General features: G+C 35.9%; 1 protein-coding gene across 1 annotated transcript in view; it reads left to right on the forward strand.

The window, feature by feature from the left end:
* Positions 1 to 18327, forward strand: part of ncs1a (neuronal calcium sensor 1a) — a 41145-nt gene that overhangs the window by 11490 nt on the left and 11328 nt on the right. Inside the window, exon 2 of the mRNA XM_036563004.1 lies at positions 5068 to 5092. Coding sequence (XP_036418897.1) covers positions 5068 to 5092 — 25 coding nt within the window. The remainder of the gene's footprint in view (positions 1 to 5067; positions 5093 to 18327) is intronic.

An 18327-nucleotide genomic window follows, 5' to 3' on the forward strand; every position in this document is an offset into this window, starting at 1 on the left:
TGTTATAGACACATGGCTTTTAAATTTTATACTGGTAACAATCTGGATGATCTTTTTCTTCTTGCCCACAGAACACGACATCTATTATTTTCATCAACAATCTGAGGTTGACTCATCAGATTGACTCAGCAGACCACAGCATGTTTCCACTGTGCATCAGTCCATTTCAGATCTCAAGTCCAGAGAAGTCAGCAGTGTTTTTGGACATTGTTGGCATATAGCCTCCAATGTGCATGGTACAGCCTTAACTTGCATTTGTGGATGCAGCGATGAACAGTGTTTATTGACAATGGTTTGTCAAAGTATTCCCATACCAATGTGGTGATACCCATCACAGAAGCATGCCGTTTTTAATGCAGTGGAATGTTTTGCAGCCATCAATTTCAGTTTGAGCACATATTTACAAAAACAATTAGTTTTCATTTACTGAACTCGTTTACTTTGACTCTCCAGAGTCTGACACTTAGAGATGTAAGCACAAGTGTAGAGGATGCACATATGGGGCAAATGTCCTAACACTTAACATCATTTTTGCTGAGCCAGAGAAGCGGCTGAATGCATACGTTACACACCATAGGTTTATCTATATATTACACAATAAAAATATTTAAATTTACTTGAGTTATTAAATATGGACCTTATTTCAAATTATAAAGTAATAAATGCTAATTATATATAATAAATAAACAGAAATGATTTAATTGCAGCTTAGTATGTTTTATTTGTGACACAGAACACAGCTTTTACCAAAATAAAATATTTAAAAAACAGAATTGTATAAATATCAGGACTTATGGGCTAGTTAGGTTAGATAGAGTTAGTGTCTGTTGATGCTTACGGATCAGGTATCGGTTTCAGCATCAGGGAAAATTGGAATTCTTAGTAATAATTATTTTTAGATATCACAGGCCTAATGTTTATATGATGCAACTTTACAGTTAGATTGCTCATAGTCCTCTGAGGCATTCCTCTGATAGCTCTGTGTTGATTTTTATGGCATTCATGTTGTAATTGTCATTTTGGAGTGTTGGCAGAATTGTATTAGGGTCTTTTTCTTGTTTTACTCTAGTGTTGAGAATTTGTAGTTAGATGATCATCATTGCTGTTGCTACAGAGCCATCTTTAAGACTTTTTTCTCCACATACATCAATGAAACCTAGTCACATTCTCATTTGCTGTCCCTTTGTCTCTCTCCTCCACTGGTCTCACCCTTCATCCTCCACTACTTGTAACTCTCCCTCTCTTTATCCCCTCTCCTGCTCTCTCCATTCTGTCTGCTTGGATACACTCCACTGACCTTTGTAATGACTACGCTGCTGCCCCAGACAAAGGGCTCGGAGATTGTGTGTGTGTGTGAGAGAGAGAGAGAAAGAGAGAGAGTGTGGGTAATAACACAGTGGGGGTTACCACAGACACAGCCAGGGAAACATAGTTCTCTTAGCAATGCAAAGCATTAAGATAATAGGCCACAGTACACAAGCTTCAGCGGCTTACTCATATGCACCCGGTCTTTGTGGAGTGCACATATTCATGTAGTAGATCAGATCATTCACAGACAAACTATACTAGCTTTTTTCAACATTTGCCTCTCTCTTCACATTACATATGCAGTGCTTCAGTGAACATGGCATTATGCGTTATGCTTTATGTTAAGTTTGCCGAACATGTGGCATGTTAAGGCTGACTGCTGTTCATAGGGACAACTGGAGCATGAGAAATTATTAACATGGCTGTTGATATGTTGCCAGGTGAGACCACACCACCTTTGTTCTTTTCCATGGTGTCAGTAGTAAGCTACAGTAAACATCTAAATTGTGAGCAGTGAGCAGTTTTCTCCTTACCCCAAATGTAGTCCATCACCCAAGGCGTTTGATATCCAGAGCTTGCTTCTTTTTTATAATGAATAGAAGTGTGGATAAAAATCAGACTTTAAGATAGCTGCTACTATTATTTTTACCCTACATCCAGCCATAGATAAAGGAAACCATATAAGCAAGTATGTATATAACAATTCACAGTTTGAGGCAACTGTGTGATGATTAAGACTTGCAGTTTACACAGTGCTAATTGGGGAGATATCAGCTACATTATACTTGCAGCTCCAGTGCAGAACTAAAGAAGTAAACTTAGGACAACAAACATGTCTTGGCTGATGGGGAAAAATGTGTCAGTTTTGATTTTTTGCTAAAATATTCCTTTAACGTTGAGCATGCCTTCAGCGCGCATCTGCGTGTGTGTGTATGTGTGTGTGTGGGAGTAAGATAGAAATGTGTTGTGTCTGTAATGGTTCCGAGGCTGTCAGTACATGGCTGAGTTGACACGACTCTAACCCGAGAGGCGACAGCTCCAGCTCTTTGCTAGTCACGGCTCCAGTTTTCCTCCTCCTCAGACTGTGCTGTTAGTTTTACAGCACACCTCTATACACATGTAAAACTATAAAAACAAAACTAGGCATTGTAGTTCTGAAAGGTAGTAATACTGTTGGTCTAAAAACTAACGAGTTTAATGGTAACTTATATGGAGTCAGAATGGTGGTAGAAAAGAATGGTGTTCAAATGGTGTACATATTTTGTTGTTTAAAATAAAACATTAAATAAAACTTTTGCACTGGCCACATTTTCTGTTTTTTTTTCAATATGCTAAATTCAGTAAATAAACAGTAATTGTACATCAAAATGTGCACAAGTTTGTTCTCTGTAAAAGATGTGTGCTTATTTTCACTTAGAAAATCAATAAAACCTGTAATTTGACCAAGAGTGCCAAAACTTTCGCATATGATTGAGTATGGATTTAGAGTTGGGGGGCGATGGTTAGAATGATAACTTATGGATGTTAACATATGTGGATTCACTGTGATAGCATATTTAGATAGCGTTGCTGTCTGATTTTTATTTTTCGAACAAATGTGAACATAGCAGCTGTCCTTTTATTGTGTGAAATTTTCATGATGACTGGAACAGAATTACTTGGAATAAACTAAGTTAAGAGTGTTTTCTCCTTTTGTAATAAATGCTATTTTGGAGATATATTGTTTTCAGTAAAATGCAAATAAAAACGGAAAGCAGTGTTTTTTTAATATACCATGACCTGTATTTAAATAGGAGCAGTACAAAGATGTGTGATGTCTTATTGTATCAGCTTTATTGGTTTTGTAAATATATGCTCATTCTGAAATTGATGCCAAGTTGGGACAGGGACAATGTAAGACTGAGAATATTGTGAAATGTTCAAAAAACATTTATGCACGCAGATTGCTTGAGATTCTTTGAATGTTCTGATGGTATAATGCACCATAGAGGGTGAAATACATAAAATCCTTGCAATTGCTTGTTGAGGAATGTTATTTTTAAACTACTGGATCTTTTTGCTATGCATTTTCGGTGAACCTTGACCCAACCTTGCTCATAAAAGGCAAGGCCAAAAACCACAACAGAATGTCCATGACCTTCGATCCCTCAGATGGCACTGCATTAAAACCCAGCCTCTTTGGTTAATATCATCACATGGGCTCAGGAATACTTTGACAAATCGTTGTCAATATACACAGTTTGTTGCTGCATCCACAAATGCAAGATAAAGCTGTAATGTGCAGCGAAAGTCGTATGTCATAAATGTTCTGGGCTCAAGCTCATCTAAAAGGACAGATGCACAGCTGAAATGTGTATTTTGGTCCAACAAGTCAGACTTTTAGATTGTTTATGTACATAATAGACATTGTGATCCCTAGGCCAAAGAAGAAAAGAACCATCTAAAGTTCAAAAGCCAGGGTCAGTCGTGGTCATGGTCTTAGGGGTGTATTGGAGGAACCATTAACTCTGAACACATTTTAGAGCAAGATATGCTGTCTTCTAGACAACGTCTTTTTCGGGGACGCTCATGCTTATTTCAACATGACAACATCAAGAAACATTCTGCTCTTGTAACAACAGCATGGCTGTGTAATTAGAGCTTGTGGGTGCTAGACTGACCTGCTTAATATTAAGCTCAAAGCACAACAAAGGCTGTGTATGTAGCACAGTCGAAGACCTGTATCACTTGTATATTGTATTTTTGGAACATGTTCCAGGCATCAAATTTGGAATGTGTGTAAACAGTTTACAGAAAACAGATAAAATGTCAAATAATGTGTTTTTGTACCGTTTTTAATTTAACACAGCCCAAAGAGGATTTCAAAGACTGCTATCTGTTTTTATAAGCATTCCACATACTGCCCCAACTTCTTTGGAATTGGATTTCATACATGACCAAAAATAGTAATTGTTATTTATTATCTATTTATTGTAATTTTAGTATTTTAAGAAAAGATTTTAGTATTTTTTTAAATATGAGGAATTTTAGATATTAATTTTATTGTAAGTTCGTTCTCAATGGTATACGGCTTTCTCAGTTCTCATGGGATCATCTACAGCTGTGTTCATCATCTAAAATTTCTTTTTACAGCTTCCTATTGGGCCTGGGCAACATCTAAAAATTATTAGCATGAAATTTTCTTGTTAATAAATTGATTATATCTAAGAAAATGTAATAAATCATCTGAACCACCAAGACACTTAAACTCTAAGAAAGAATGTTGAGAAGGGGGTTCCCTTTAGCATATTTCCTCACCGTAGCCTAACGGCGTATTACATTCTGGGAAACCTACAGCAGATACAGACTTTACTCCACCATAGCCTAACAGCTTATTAATGCCCTGTAATAATGCACTGTTGAAGTGATAAAGGGGAAACTTCCATGATGAATAGACCAGCAGAAATGGTCAAAACTGACTTTAAGCTATTGTTCCTTTAACTTTTATTAAATATTAAGAGAGTTTTTTCCTGCTTCTGTAAAGATACCATTTTGGAGATACAAGATTTTGTTCTGGATTCAGAATGGTACAATGGTCAGAATGGTAGGCAACAAGGTTTCAGGTATTGAAAAATGTTTAAATGTAAATTGTACACAGAATATTTGAACACATTTATGATATTTGTATAATATATATGATGTATATAATATTCTTTCCCCATATACTTCTCATCTGTTTGCCCTTACTAACAGTCTCTTTTCTTCCGTCTTTCTCCACAGTCACTGAAAAAGAAGTACAGCAGTGGTAAGTTATGCACACTCTCTTTTCTTCCTTCTCCTAACTTACAAACCATTACTTTCCTCATACTTTTTCATCCTTATCATAATACAAGACCCTTACAGCTCCGATTAATAAGAGACTTTACTGGATCAGTTGAGGATGTTGTACTGTGAGAGATCGAATTGTGTATGTAAACACAAACAATCATGGTGTTGCAGTGCTGTTGAGAAATGCAGTTACCTGATAACAACTTAGTGGCCCCTGCAGTTACCATGGACACTGTGTGGTATTGTATTCTTGGTGAAATGAGTTGATGTGATATACAGATATGAAATTTACTTCATATCTTTGTGATTTGATGTGGACTCGTGGCAGATACTTCATGAATTCTCAGCTCTGGTTTGCACATGCCTTCATTTTGGTACTGCCAAGTACAATACTTCAGTTGTGGATGGCCACAGTACAGCCAACTTTAATGCTTTCTAAGATCTAGGACACCTAATTCAACTCACAAAGGGCTCATTGAGTTACTTCTGAAGGCAATCAGGTGTAGGGCTGCAAGTAACAAAAATTTCCAAAATAGGTTAATTGGGGAAAAAAGTGTGGCCAGTACACAATGTTTCTTTCAACAAACTAAAAATACAAGGATTATTGCTCCTTTTGTCCTCTTTTAAACATAAAACACCTACCCTATGTTCTAAATAATACTTTTATCAATATCAACAGTACCACAAGATGCCTTCTGCATTGTCCTCGAAATGCTGTTTTACTTAACAATACAATGCACGAACAAACCTTACATGACAGTCCAAGGACTATTATGAAGGTAGTTTAATTCTCTAAGAACTTTGCACTGCAATTCAAATTATTTCTCCTCTAATGATAAGGTAAATATACTTTGTGGTCATTACCATCATTGAATCAAACCTGATATTACAGACCTCACAGAAACAGCCAGGTTCTCAGCAGTGTGAGACATACAGGAACACAAAGCATGTTTACCACTTGTGAAATAGCAATAAACATGTCAACATTTTCAAAAACATCTCTCCGTATGAAACACAGAAAACTGAGGAGAGCATTTTCTATTTTCAGTGACCTAAAACACCATTTCCATGTGGGCAAGAGGTCAAAATACAGAGAAAGAAAGTATGCTTTAAAAAAATATCTGTTTCTTTTTGGATGAGCAGGTGTAGCAACAAGTAAGTATAATTTAGCTCTTGCATTCAGCCGACGGTGTTTATTTGCTAAACCAAAACAGAACTCACTGAAACGCAGACAGCACTTTTCACTACAGTTTTACTATGGTTTACTCACCGTGCTGAGATTTTCTGCTGTTAAATCCTTACACGACACTTACGCCTCCATTGAAAATCAGCTTAGTTTTACACATCTTACAGGAAACCATCTTTGTAGACAATGTTAAAGGGTAATGTTCCCGTATTTTTTACCTTTTTAGTCGTGCACAACACTGTACCATAGTTTCTGCTATCTGTGTTTTCCCTCTTTCATTCAGTGGAGAGTGCAAATGTCATCTTGACAACTAAGCGCTAATAAGATTTAAGATTGGCTTTTAAGTAAAACAAAATTATTACAGGTGCTTTAGAAATAGATGGGGTTGCACACATCCACTTATACAATTGATATTGTATAGCCTATAATCTTTGTTCTATTTAACATTACAGTTTTGATCTGACACAGGTATTTTCTAGTTGGTTTGAGACATAAACTGCTTATGTGTATGAGTACTGTGCAAAAGTCAGAGACCACCCTTTTATTTAATTAATTTCCAGTCAAAATTGACTTTAATTATGATATTTATTTTTCAGTGTCAGGTAAAAAGCAGAAAGCATAAGTAAAAAAAAAATTCACAGAAGCCTCAACAACTAAATATAATGTCAGAATTTAAGTATTTAGTGTGTCCTCGCTTTGCCTTTATTACAGCTTCCATTGTTTTCAGGAGATTTTCTCTCAGTCTTTCCATATCGTGGTGGAAACCACATAAGCATGTCTATTTGAGATGACTTGATGTGGTGTAATGATTTAGAAATAGGGTTCTATAATTGAGTTCCATTGCATGCTAGCTACATCAGCCTCATGACTCCAGTGCCAAACTAAGGAAGCAAATGACTTGTATTGGACCAAGGAACCAGGGCCAATGAACAGAAATCAAGTTTATTCTTGCAGCTACAAAATCAAGAATGTTTCTTTTATATGCAAGACTATTATCTAAGTGCTTTACTGTCTGTTTGGATGATTTTGTACTTGCGCAATAAGCCCACATCTGTATGCCTCTTGCCGTGCTTCTTCAGCCTGCAGATTTAGACTATGTTGAGTCATTCTCCTCTACCGTTTTCCCTCTCTCTCTCTCTCTCTCTCTCTCTCTCTCGCTCTCTCTTACTCCCCCACTCTCTCTTTCTCTCTCTCCCTGAATCCCTTAATGCATGTGCCAAGAGCCTTGCTTTGCCCGCCTGCTGTATGCCACACATGGCAGATGGAGAGCGATTGACACTGGACTGAGTGCCTGGGGGAGAAAGAGAGAAGAGGGGAAAGGAGAAAGAGAGAGAGAGAGAGAGAGAGAGAGAGAGAGAGAAAAGGAGGTGGAGAAGCAAGGGAGAAAGAGATGTGAATGTCTTAAGACAGAGCTACCAAACAAATGTGAGAGAAACCGAACAAAGAACATGTGAGGTAAAAACAATAGAACAAAGTGAAAGCTGATGAAAGAAGGGGGCATGAAAAAAACAGAAATGGAAGTGTGGAACAAAAGACTCCTTTTTTCAATTTGATTGGGACACAGACGACATCTTGGTCATAAAAAAAAAAACATTGGGTGGCTTGTTTGACTGTACAAGAGTGTCTTGTAACAAAGCCTTACTCACTATTTTGACATGAGTGAAAGAGGAAGAGCAACTCACACATTTCTTCTTCACATTAGTTCTTCACAGATTCCCATAAGAGTAGAGACACACTGTTCTCCCTCATAGAAAGCTTGTGAACAACTCAGCTGGGCCTCGCACAGTGGTTTTTGATGTTTCTTCTGTTGCCTGCTGAAGACGGGCTTATGGGTAAATGCTTGAAATTTGTTTCTAATGAAGCAGTAAGCCACGGGAGGCCATGTCGTACAGTGCGTTTGTTGTTAGGCTCGACACAAATAGCTTTTATAAAACAGCTACAAAATACAGTATGCCAAAATACTGTAGTATTTTATATTAATAACAGTTCTTCCACCAAGCAGTGTATTTCATTAACAGCTATGGTTGCCAAGCAGCTTAAGGATCAAAGGTCAGGTTCAAGAACAAAATCATTATGGGTGCATTCGAAATAAATGGGGTTGCACACCTCTGTTTATACCACAGATTTTTTTCTTTAATAGCCTATAATCTATTAATTTTATTTAACACTGCAGTTTTAATCTGACATGAGTATTTTCCAGTTGTTTTGAGGCATGAACTGCTAATGTTTCTGAGCCTTAAGTACTTTGCAAAAGTCAGAGACCACCTGTTTTATTTACTTAATTTCCATTCTTTATTAAATATTTATTTTTCAGTGTCAGGAAAAAAAGCAGAAAGCATAAAAAGGAAAGCATTAAAAGGAAATCTCACAGAGGCCTCAACAACTGGATATAATGTCAAAATTTTCAGTATTTATTTTTTCCATGCGTTGCTGTTATTACAGCATCCATTATTTTAGGTAGACTTTCTTTCAGTTTTTCAAAGAAATCTGCAGGGATATTTTTCCACACCTCTGAAGTTCAGTCTTACAGGCTGGTTGCCTTTTATACTTCAACAAATTAACAAATACATCTCTCATTGACCCACAAAACCCAGTTTTGGTGTTCTGGTGCATATTTTTCTTCTCTATTTCCTTTTCTTACTAATAGCTTCTTGACAGCTATACATGCTTTCAGACTCATAGGTTTTCTCCTGTTTTGAAAGCTTTAATTTGTTTACCTGATGCTGACGTTTTTGGTGGTCTACCAGATGTAGCACGATTGTTAAGAGTCCCAATCTCTATATATCTTTAAATAATGCTCTGAACTGTAATTTTGGAAACTCCTGTTTTATATATATATATATATATATATATATATATATATATATATATATATATATATATAATTAAATGCTATAGATTTGATATTAGGCTTTGTTGTGTTTTGTGTATTTTTTGCAAAATATATGTTTTCTACTTTTGCTCAATACTTCACATCGTTATTAATTTTAGATATGATATTGAGGGACAAAAATGGTGCAAAATAATTCTTCTCCATTTTGGCTGGCTTGATGGCATATTACTTTTAATTAGCACTATCAGTTAAGGCTATAACCTAACCCCTTAACCCCTTCCAAGTTTATTTCATACTAAGGCTTATTATTCAGTAACTACAAGGGTTAATAGGTTTTCTTAGTCACTGTCTTCTAGCTAATGCTAAAGTTTCAGTCAGAAGGCTCTCAAAGAACCATACATAAAGGTGCATCTTACCTTGTCATGGCAAATTCAAGTTTTGAGTTCTGTAATTAGTTTTCATTCCAGTTATTAACTGATCACACAGATGCGTGAGACAGATGGTATCAGGCCTGTGTTACCAGAGCCGCCTTACGGGAGTAAAGACTCTTGTAAACATGTAAACTCGGGCAAGTTCCATGTTAAACTCGTAGAATTAAAGGTTTTAAAAAGGGTTACACACCAGGTGCCATACTCAGTAACAGTAACAAACAGTGTACAGCAAGCATGAGAGTGAAAAGGAAACAGAAAAGACACAAATGTCATTGCTGATGTTAGACCTGTATAGAGGAACTGTGTCAAGTCATACTCCACTTGAGCGGCATACGTCTTGTCTTGCAGTCCCCAAAGACAAATGTTCTTGTCTGTTAGCAGGTTTTATATAAACAGGAGCGCTGTTACTAAGGGAAATCTGGGTTCAGCCAATTACAAAAGGCATTCACTCCACAGTTATGACTGTGTAAAACTACGATTTGTAGTTTTGTAAATTTGTACTGGATTAAATGCACATATTTGCTTGGTTAATTTATTAAAACATAACAAATATTTTTGAAATTAACATGTAATCCTCAACAGCCAAGTGCTCAGCATATGTGGAGCTTCTTCATGCTGGAATACCATCCCAGGTGGCTCTTTCATTTTAGCATTATTTTTGCATTCTCCTTGCTTGACAGAATGCTAAAATGATGCAAAGCTACAAATGGAAAATACTTTGAAGAATCTGAAGTATGGCATGGTTTTGGTTTGTTATTGCAATATATTTACCATCAGGGATGATCTCTAATTTTGAAGCAGTTAGGTTACAGTCTCTGACATTGATTACATTAAAATTCATTGGGAAACAATTCAGTACATCATGAAATCTTAAATTTCACTACGATTCAGTGAGTTTTTTGTATGAATCAGAATTTGTTTTAAAGATACAATGAATTCACAATTATGACTGGAGAAACTATTTATACAGTAGCAGAATATATGTATTTTTCTTCATTTATTTTTGCTTTTGAAAGTAGTCTAAAATTTTAATTTTGAAATGCCTGAGAAATTTAACATCTTCAGAGATGTTTTTTCACCCCTGTTAACTATTGCTGTGAAATGTGGAAAACAGTGGACAGCTCTGTCATGGTCGCTGGAGAGAGGGATGATTGTGTAAGGTGGATTAGGGTTCCCTGGAGAGGCACTCAGGAGCCCTGATCACACACCACAGTGGCAGCCATAGACACACTTGTCATACACAATTACAGGCCCCCTCGGGTACACTGTTTTCCCTGGAGTTCAGTTTCTCCCAGTGCTTCATTGAATTCAGAACATTTGTTGAGATGAAGACTTACCTCAGAGCCATACCTGTTCAGTCCTCAGAGGAAACACACTGAAGAAACTTCAGAAACTTTGTTCTAGACACTTCTCTTCACTTGGTACAGTTAAGGGAAGCAATATTCAAACATTACACACTTTTAGTGGAAAATCATTTTACTTTTGATCTTCAAAAATATTGTAGCAAAACGATAGTTCTATTGGGTGGGACCATTTGTAGTTGGATAATCAAAATCTGATTGACATCTGTCAACTTTGTGATTTCTATTGCATGTTACTGATACTGAACTTATGCATAATTTTTTTGTTTTTCATTATTAAGTTAAAGGTACCACATTCCCCTCATAAATTCTGATTAATTATTGTTATTTTACTATAGGAATTTGTACTATACTATTCATATAGTGTTTACTTTGTTTGATATGTAATCAATTATGTTTAATATCAGTTTCCATTCTGTAACAAAAATGATTAGAAAAATGGCAAAAACAATGCAAAAGGATAGTCTTTCTTTTCCCAAAATGAGACTGTACTTGTAACAGTAACTTTTGGATCTCAAATGATGTGACCGTCTAGGCATTAGGCCTACTGTGAAAAGATTAAATAAACAAATACAAAAAGCCCAATAATTTTATCAAATTCAAATCATAATAAAATAAGTTCTCTTGTACTTATGAATATGAAAGTGATATCAAATGAAACTTTAGAATCCACACGTAGACAGAATTTCTCTGGTTGTGTCAATGAGCTATGAGTGTGAAAATAATGAATATAAAATTCCATTGCATTTGTTATCAAGAGTAATACCTGCAGTTTCTAATGGTTAATCCATAACTGACTCTGTATACCTGGTGCAGGGATGCAAAGTTGTTTATTGTTTCTAAAAACGATGCACTGTGACTAGATTTTGTAGTTTTTGATCATTTTTAATAAGGTATCTAGCTACACCACACAGCTATTTAGGTGTGTTTGTGTTTTATTTTGCTCTGTAAGGATAAATTAAGCAAATAACATGATGTGAGTCAAAGTAAAATGTTCACAAAACTTACAAATGCACCAGAGAAAACAATCAATAATAAATTCTGCATATGATGATTCATTGTTGCATCTAGTGGGGAACCCTCAGGGCCTTACAGGCCTTTAAAATGGCTAATGATTTCTATGAAATATGAAAAAAAGACATGGCTAACTTTTGCACAGTACTCTGCAAGTGCTGTGGTAACCCTCTTATTTCATTGTTAATTTTTCATTGGAAACAAACGGGTTAAATTTATGAAATGCCCAAAGGAAAATTATCCAAATAGAACATGATTTTTTTTTTTCTCGGTGATATATACAGCTAAGCTAGCTTTCCCATTGGTTAGGAATTCAAGAACTGAACTGAAGGCCGAATGTGTCATGTAATTAGATTAGATTAACATAAATAAAAAATTAACATAATTAGAAATTGACAGTGGAGTCAACCAATAACATTTTGATTTCCAATTGGTCAGACCTGTTTTGTGAGAAACATCTCTAGGCCATCTGGAAATCCGAGATATGTCACAGATTGTGAGTAAGAGTGGGAGCTTGACCAATAAGTTTCAGTCAGATGTGGAAAACAGTGGCTGCTCTGTGCCAGGGCTCTTTACTGAAGGGGTCCCTGTGAAACTCATAGAAGGCAAAATATATGTTAATATGTCTGTTGCAAGTTCCAAGTGAAACATGTGATGTCCTTTACAAGCTTCAGATGAGAAAAGCCAAAAAGTGTTTATGTTAATCGCTGTCAGCTTAGCGGAATGCTTCAGAATGCTTTTTAAATGACCACTTTCAACCTCTTTTTATTCCTTAGTAGTAAAGATGCTTTAAGACTGATATATACAATTGATCTCCATTCGACTATCCACCCTAAATTATGCCTCATTCAAAAAGCAGTTCAGGCTAAACTGTACAGAACAAACTGTTAAGTATGCACTAGCAAAACTCATATCACTTCAGTGTTGTAAGCTATAGACTGAATGGGCAGTCATATGTAAACAGTTGTGACATCACATCTGTGGTGAATTAGAAAAAAAAAATGTTTTTGCAGCATAGTTTCCACATACATGCTGCATGGACAGGGGCTCAAAGAGTGTAAACAATGTTTAGATCCACCTTTTTAATAGAAAGAATGTCTGTTTGTTTCCATGACCCTTTTCTGTGGCCCCTTTTACTAACCTTTTAGCTAAAAACACATGCACCCTTTTAGTTATAATTTCCAGTGAGTCCTCATTCCACCCTGTGTTTCACATACGTTACATGCAGACACTTAAAAAACATTTTATCTGTCTCAGGCTCTTAGCGTTCTGCTCCTGCACCCATGTTGTTTATTAGACGAGACAATCAGCTGCCCATAAATGTGTCTTCAATTTGAAGAGCATCTCCCACCATCTCTTCAGCTGTCTCCTCTGCTGATTACAATAGGCTGTGGCCCTGATTAAAATAGCCTGCTTGTTCATGCAGCATGCCAGCTACATTAACTAAAGCAAAAATACTTGTGCGCATAAATGAAGCAAGAGGAAATATTCATACTAATGGACAGAGAAATAGCCATAATGAGAATGACTAAAGCCTACAAGCCCAAATGTCTGATAAATAACAATTTTCATAAATTTGTTTGGTCATGGATGATTAATGCAATGCAACTTTGTACACAAAGGCACACATTAAAGCTCCAATCAGTGGTTGCTGAAACAGTGCCCAGTGCTCTGTAATTGGCTCAGAATAACAAGAAGTGCTGATCTTTTCGCATGTTTACCGATGAGTGTTTTTCACAAGTGTTTGAAAGCTGCCACGCTTCATGCACAGCACAGTGCTGCAGAGCTTCCCATGAATAGGATAAGGCAGGGCAAAGGTCTATGTTGGTGCCTACCGTTAGCCTCCTTCTACTCTGTCCATCAGTGGAAAAGTACAACCAAAAGACCACTGCTGACCAGATATTATTTCGGAGTGGTGGTCTCAGCACAGCAGTGACACTGACACGTTAGTGGCATGTTACTGTGTGTTGGGCTGATAAAAATGTATTAGGCACAACAGTATTCCTGAATTTTTTATACTAGTACACTTTGTTGGTATACTTTGCAGGTTTTCGCACCTTGTTTGTCTGAGTTTGATGTTGTGACATTGCACCAGATGCTTAAAAGTCAGCACCAGATTTACCATGACGGTAAGCACAAATGCATGGTCATAGCACATTTGCTGGCTCATGAACAACCCTGTAAAAAAAAATAAAACGTTACTGGGCTGCTTTACAATTTTGATTCAAATAATACGTTGACTGGACATAAGACACAGATTCTTATTCTGTTAACTTACTGTTCAGTTAACTGAAAAGTTTCAAATGTTGGATCAAAGTTTGGGCCCCAGGTTCAGTAATGTGCCCATTCCTCTGCCCCTGCCCTATCCAAAGAAAATAAAGGAAAAGAAAAAAAATTCAATGTATTTCTTTATAAGGTTGGTTGGTGTATATATATGAGTTAAACAGCTGACAATAAGGAAAATAGTACTATGACGTATTTACTGTTTGGCATTTTAGGCTCACTTGCTTTTTGACACAAACAAGTCAGAAGTTGTTTGCTTATTTCTCTCCACTCCTTCTATTTCTGAAATCCTGAGTTTGGTTTCATTTTAACCAGGTCAGAATTGCCAAACAGCCACTAACGATAGACATACGTGCTGGAAGATCAAAGCACTTTTGCTTTTGAGCAGTGGGGGATAAAGAAAACAGTAGTTAAGCAGAACTTATCATGAAAGATGCAGTTGTGTATTGTTTATTTCTATAATAACAGAGTTTCAAAATTCGACCCTGCACACAGCTGATTAATCAATATATATTCAATAGAAACATTTTGATCTGTTTGGATGGAGAAGCACGACAAACCTTCTAACTGCTGTTGTAGTGTTGTATTGAATTTTCTCAGGTGAAAATCAAATTCCTGATATTAACAGATATTAACAGTTAGTGTAATTATGTTAAATTATCATTATTATTATCATTATATTATTTTACATGCTAAACTGTGTATGTATATATATATATATATATACATATATATATATATATATATATATATTTTCCAAATTGCACCAGTTAAAGCTCATTAAAAGGGCTATGTACACCTTGCCTCAACATGCATTTTCGGTGATTGGATAACACTTGGATTTTACTTCATTTGTGTGGTAATGGGAAAAATAAATGGAAGTGAAAAATGTATTAATGTGCTTTTTATGTGCAAAAGTGAAAGTGTAAATGGAATTTGGCCAAAGTGTATGCAGATATGATCTGGACCTGCAAATACATGGATGTTCATTGGTTGGTCAGAAATTTGGCAAGGCCTGTGGAACTGGGGCCACCTGGGCTGTGGCCGTACCTTGAAAATTTTATTTTAAGTTGAACAGCATGTTGATAAATAATATAATGTAATAAAATCAGATAAAACATAGCATAGATGAAAATAAATAAACAATGAAATGAACAAACAAAAAAAATCCTGCATAGTTCTTTTCTACCCGTTTTATGTTAAACAGTGCTTAATGTGACTTATTTGGTATATATCGGGATCACAGTCAAAGCAATAAAATAAATCTTAAATCGCTGCTTACATAAGTGATTGGTTTAATTCTGTGCTGATTTCATTTTAACCAATCAGGTGGCTGATGCCTGCCCCCACCCATCAAAAATATGTTCTGCAGTCCATACAGCAAATTATCTTATCTTTAATCATTGTCTACTTTTATTAGCAGAAGACTTTTGTTGCATGAACAACATTAGCATCTGTCAAGAGTAAAAAATGTAACAGAAATGTTAAAAAGGGTAGATTAGATATGCGAAGATGACATGCCACTGGGCTAGGAAGCCATGATCTAAAATTCCATGCACTAGACCATCATAAAAAAAGCATCTCCACCAGCCAAGAACTGAATGAGGATTCACTTGGAAGTGGACTGTGCTCTTTTATTTTTGGCAGTCCTCAATTCTTCATGGTTGAGTTTTTAGTGAACACCTGAGTCTATAACTGAGGCTATAACACATCTATTTTCCATGTGTAAGTTGTCCACTGGCCCTTCATCAGTAGTCAGTAAAATGGCCAATGAGTATACACTATGTCCAAAAGTTTATATACATCTGCTTTTCCAACATTTCTGCTGAATTCAAGGGTATTAATAGAAAGTTTGTTTTGCTACAGTCACAGCCTCTACTCTTCTGGACAGGCTTTACACTAGACATTGCTATGAAGATTTGGTTGCATTCAGTTACAAGAGTCTTTTTTTCCAAGCTGAGGACAAAGCGGTTCTGTAAGTGGATAAAAGCGTCTGGTAAATGCCGTAAATGTAAAATGTAACTTTTTGAATCGAGTAACGTACATTTTTAAGCAAAGTCTGTCAGGTTAAATTGTAAGCATAGTAATGCACAATGCTGTGTTTCCTGAATTTTTATTCAAAAATATGGACTGGAAGGCATAGAGTCTCCCCTCTTAAATGACTGCATAGACTCAGATATGATTTGTACTTTATCTGTATGGCACACTTCAAGTGACGAAGCAAACCTGCAGGAGTATGAAACCCTTTGCTGCCAGTCGTTTGCACTGCGGGGAGAGTTTTCATGTCTCTGCTTTGTAGTTGTGGATTACTGCTCTGATTCCTCTGCCTCTACAAATAGGAATTTTCTTTCCGCTGCATATTTGCATATCTTTGCATATTTACTCATTTTCTATGAACACACCCTCCAGTCTCTTCCATTTCTGATCACGTAATAAATGATCTGTCTCTCTTTTTTCTCTCTCTCTCTCTCTCTCTCTCTCGCTCTCTTTACTTTAAATATGTGCCCTGGAGAGGCACTTTTACTTTTATCATTTTATTTCAGCTGTCCTTACGCTAAATTTCAGATAAAAGGTCAGATCAGTTTGCTCATTTTTTTCCCTGTATGATTTACAATCCATGTGTCATAGATTTTAGAATTTGTATATTTTTAGATTTTATGAACATGCTGTATCTGCTGTATAGACCTATTAAAAGTTTTGGGACACCTTGCCGACTTAAATTTTTTTATTACTTGATTTTTACTGTTACAAGTAAAAAAAAATCTCTGTTAAAGGTTTTGTTAACATGAAACACTTAATTCCTTATTCTAGGTATCTTTTATAATTCTCAACAATAGAAAGTCCCTTCCTCGGAAGGGACTCCTTGAAGACAGTTTTCTTTTCCAAACTAAGGGGGTAATTAGCATATAATGATTAGCATAATTTAATTAATTAGCATTATTCCCAAGGTAGGTCCCTTCTCTCAGGTATTTTGTAGTTTTTGCAAAAATGTGAAGATCATGAAAAAACTTTAATATGTTAAGTTATTGCAAACCAACAACAAAAACATGCTCATTTATTTGACACATTTTAAAAAGCTAGATCTCTACAAACGTTTGACAGGCAGTGTAGACTTGACTGTGAGAACCAGAGAAGTTGAAGTTTGAAGTATATTGTTAATCCGAAGCTTATGTTTTTAAAGGATAGAACTGTCACAATGATGAAATTTTAGCTGACAGTTAATTAATAATAAATCATGGCAATTAACAGTTTAATTGATTGGCTGTTTAGCTACTTAGCTGTTGATACTTAGTTGCTACCAACTGATGACAGACACAGCTTCAGCTCAAATAAAAAGGTGTTAGAACACTAAATCAGACTTTCACGGTTTTTGTAATGCCCATGATTTGTCTTTAGAAATTTGTTTTCTTCTTTCTTTGATTTAGATGTAAACTTACAATTGTGAAAGCTAACAACTGTTTAAAATAATTTCGGGCAGCTTAAATAATTTTGATCACCTCCAGTAATTGTAACAGACTATTATGTTATAATTGTGATAGGTCTATTAAACAATTGTTCTATTGTTTTTAGACAATAAAAAGAAAAAAAAGAAAAATGAGAGAACAAATAAAATCCCTCTCAACAACACCCCATCTATGCTGCACCACTGCACCATAAAAGGTCATTCGACTAGTATATATATATACACATACATACATACATACATACATATAAACACATACACAGATATAAAAACACAGAATATAATACAGTGAGAAGAAACGTGACATTGCTTAAAAAGGAAATAAAGACTCCATGTTTTCTACATATGTCAAGATAGGTTGCAAGGTCTTATAGAACTTATGACCACAACCAGTCACAGAGTAACAAACTTTTTCTAGACTCACATAATGCATTAAATCCCTTATCCAGTATTTGAAAGTGGGTGGGAACTCATCCTTCCATTTCAGTAGAATAAGCCGCCTGGCTAAGAGAGTGGCAATCGCCCTTTTGGCAGGGTTATCTAAGTGAGACTCCTGTAAAGTCACTCCAAATATTGCCGTAATAGGAGATGGCATCAATGATCTCTTAAAGACACTTGAGAGGAAAGGAAATATTGACTGC

Source organism: Colossoma macropomum, unplaced genomic scaffold (genome assembly GCF_904425465.1).
Source record: "Colossoma macropomum unplaced genomic scaffold, Colossoma_macropomum, whole genome shotgun sequence".
NCBI classification, from domain to species: domain Eukaryota; kingdom Metazoa; phylum Chordata; class Actinopteri; order Characiformes; family Serrasalmidae; genus Colossoma; species Colossoma macropomum.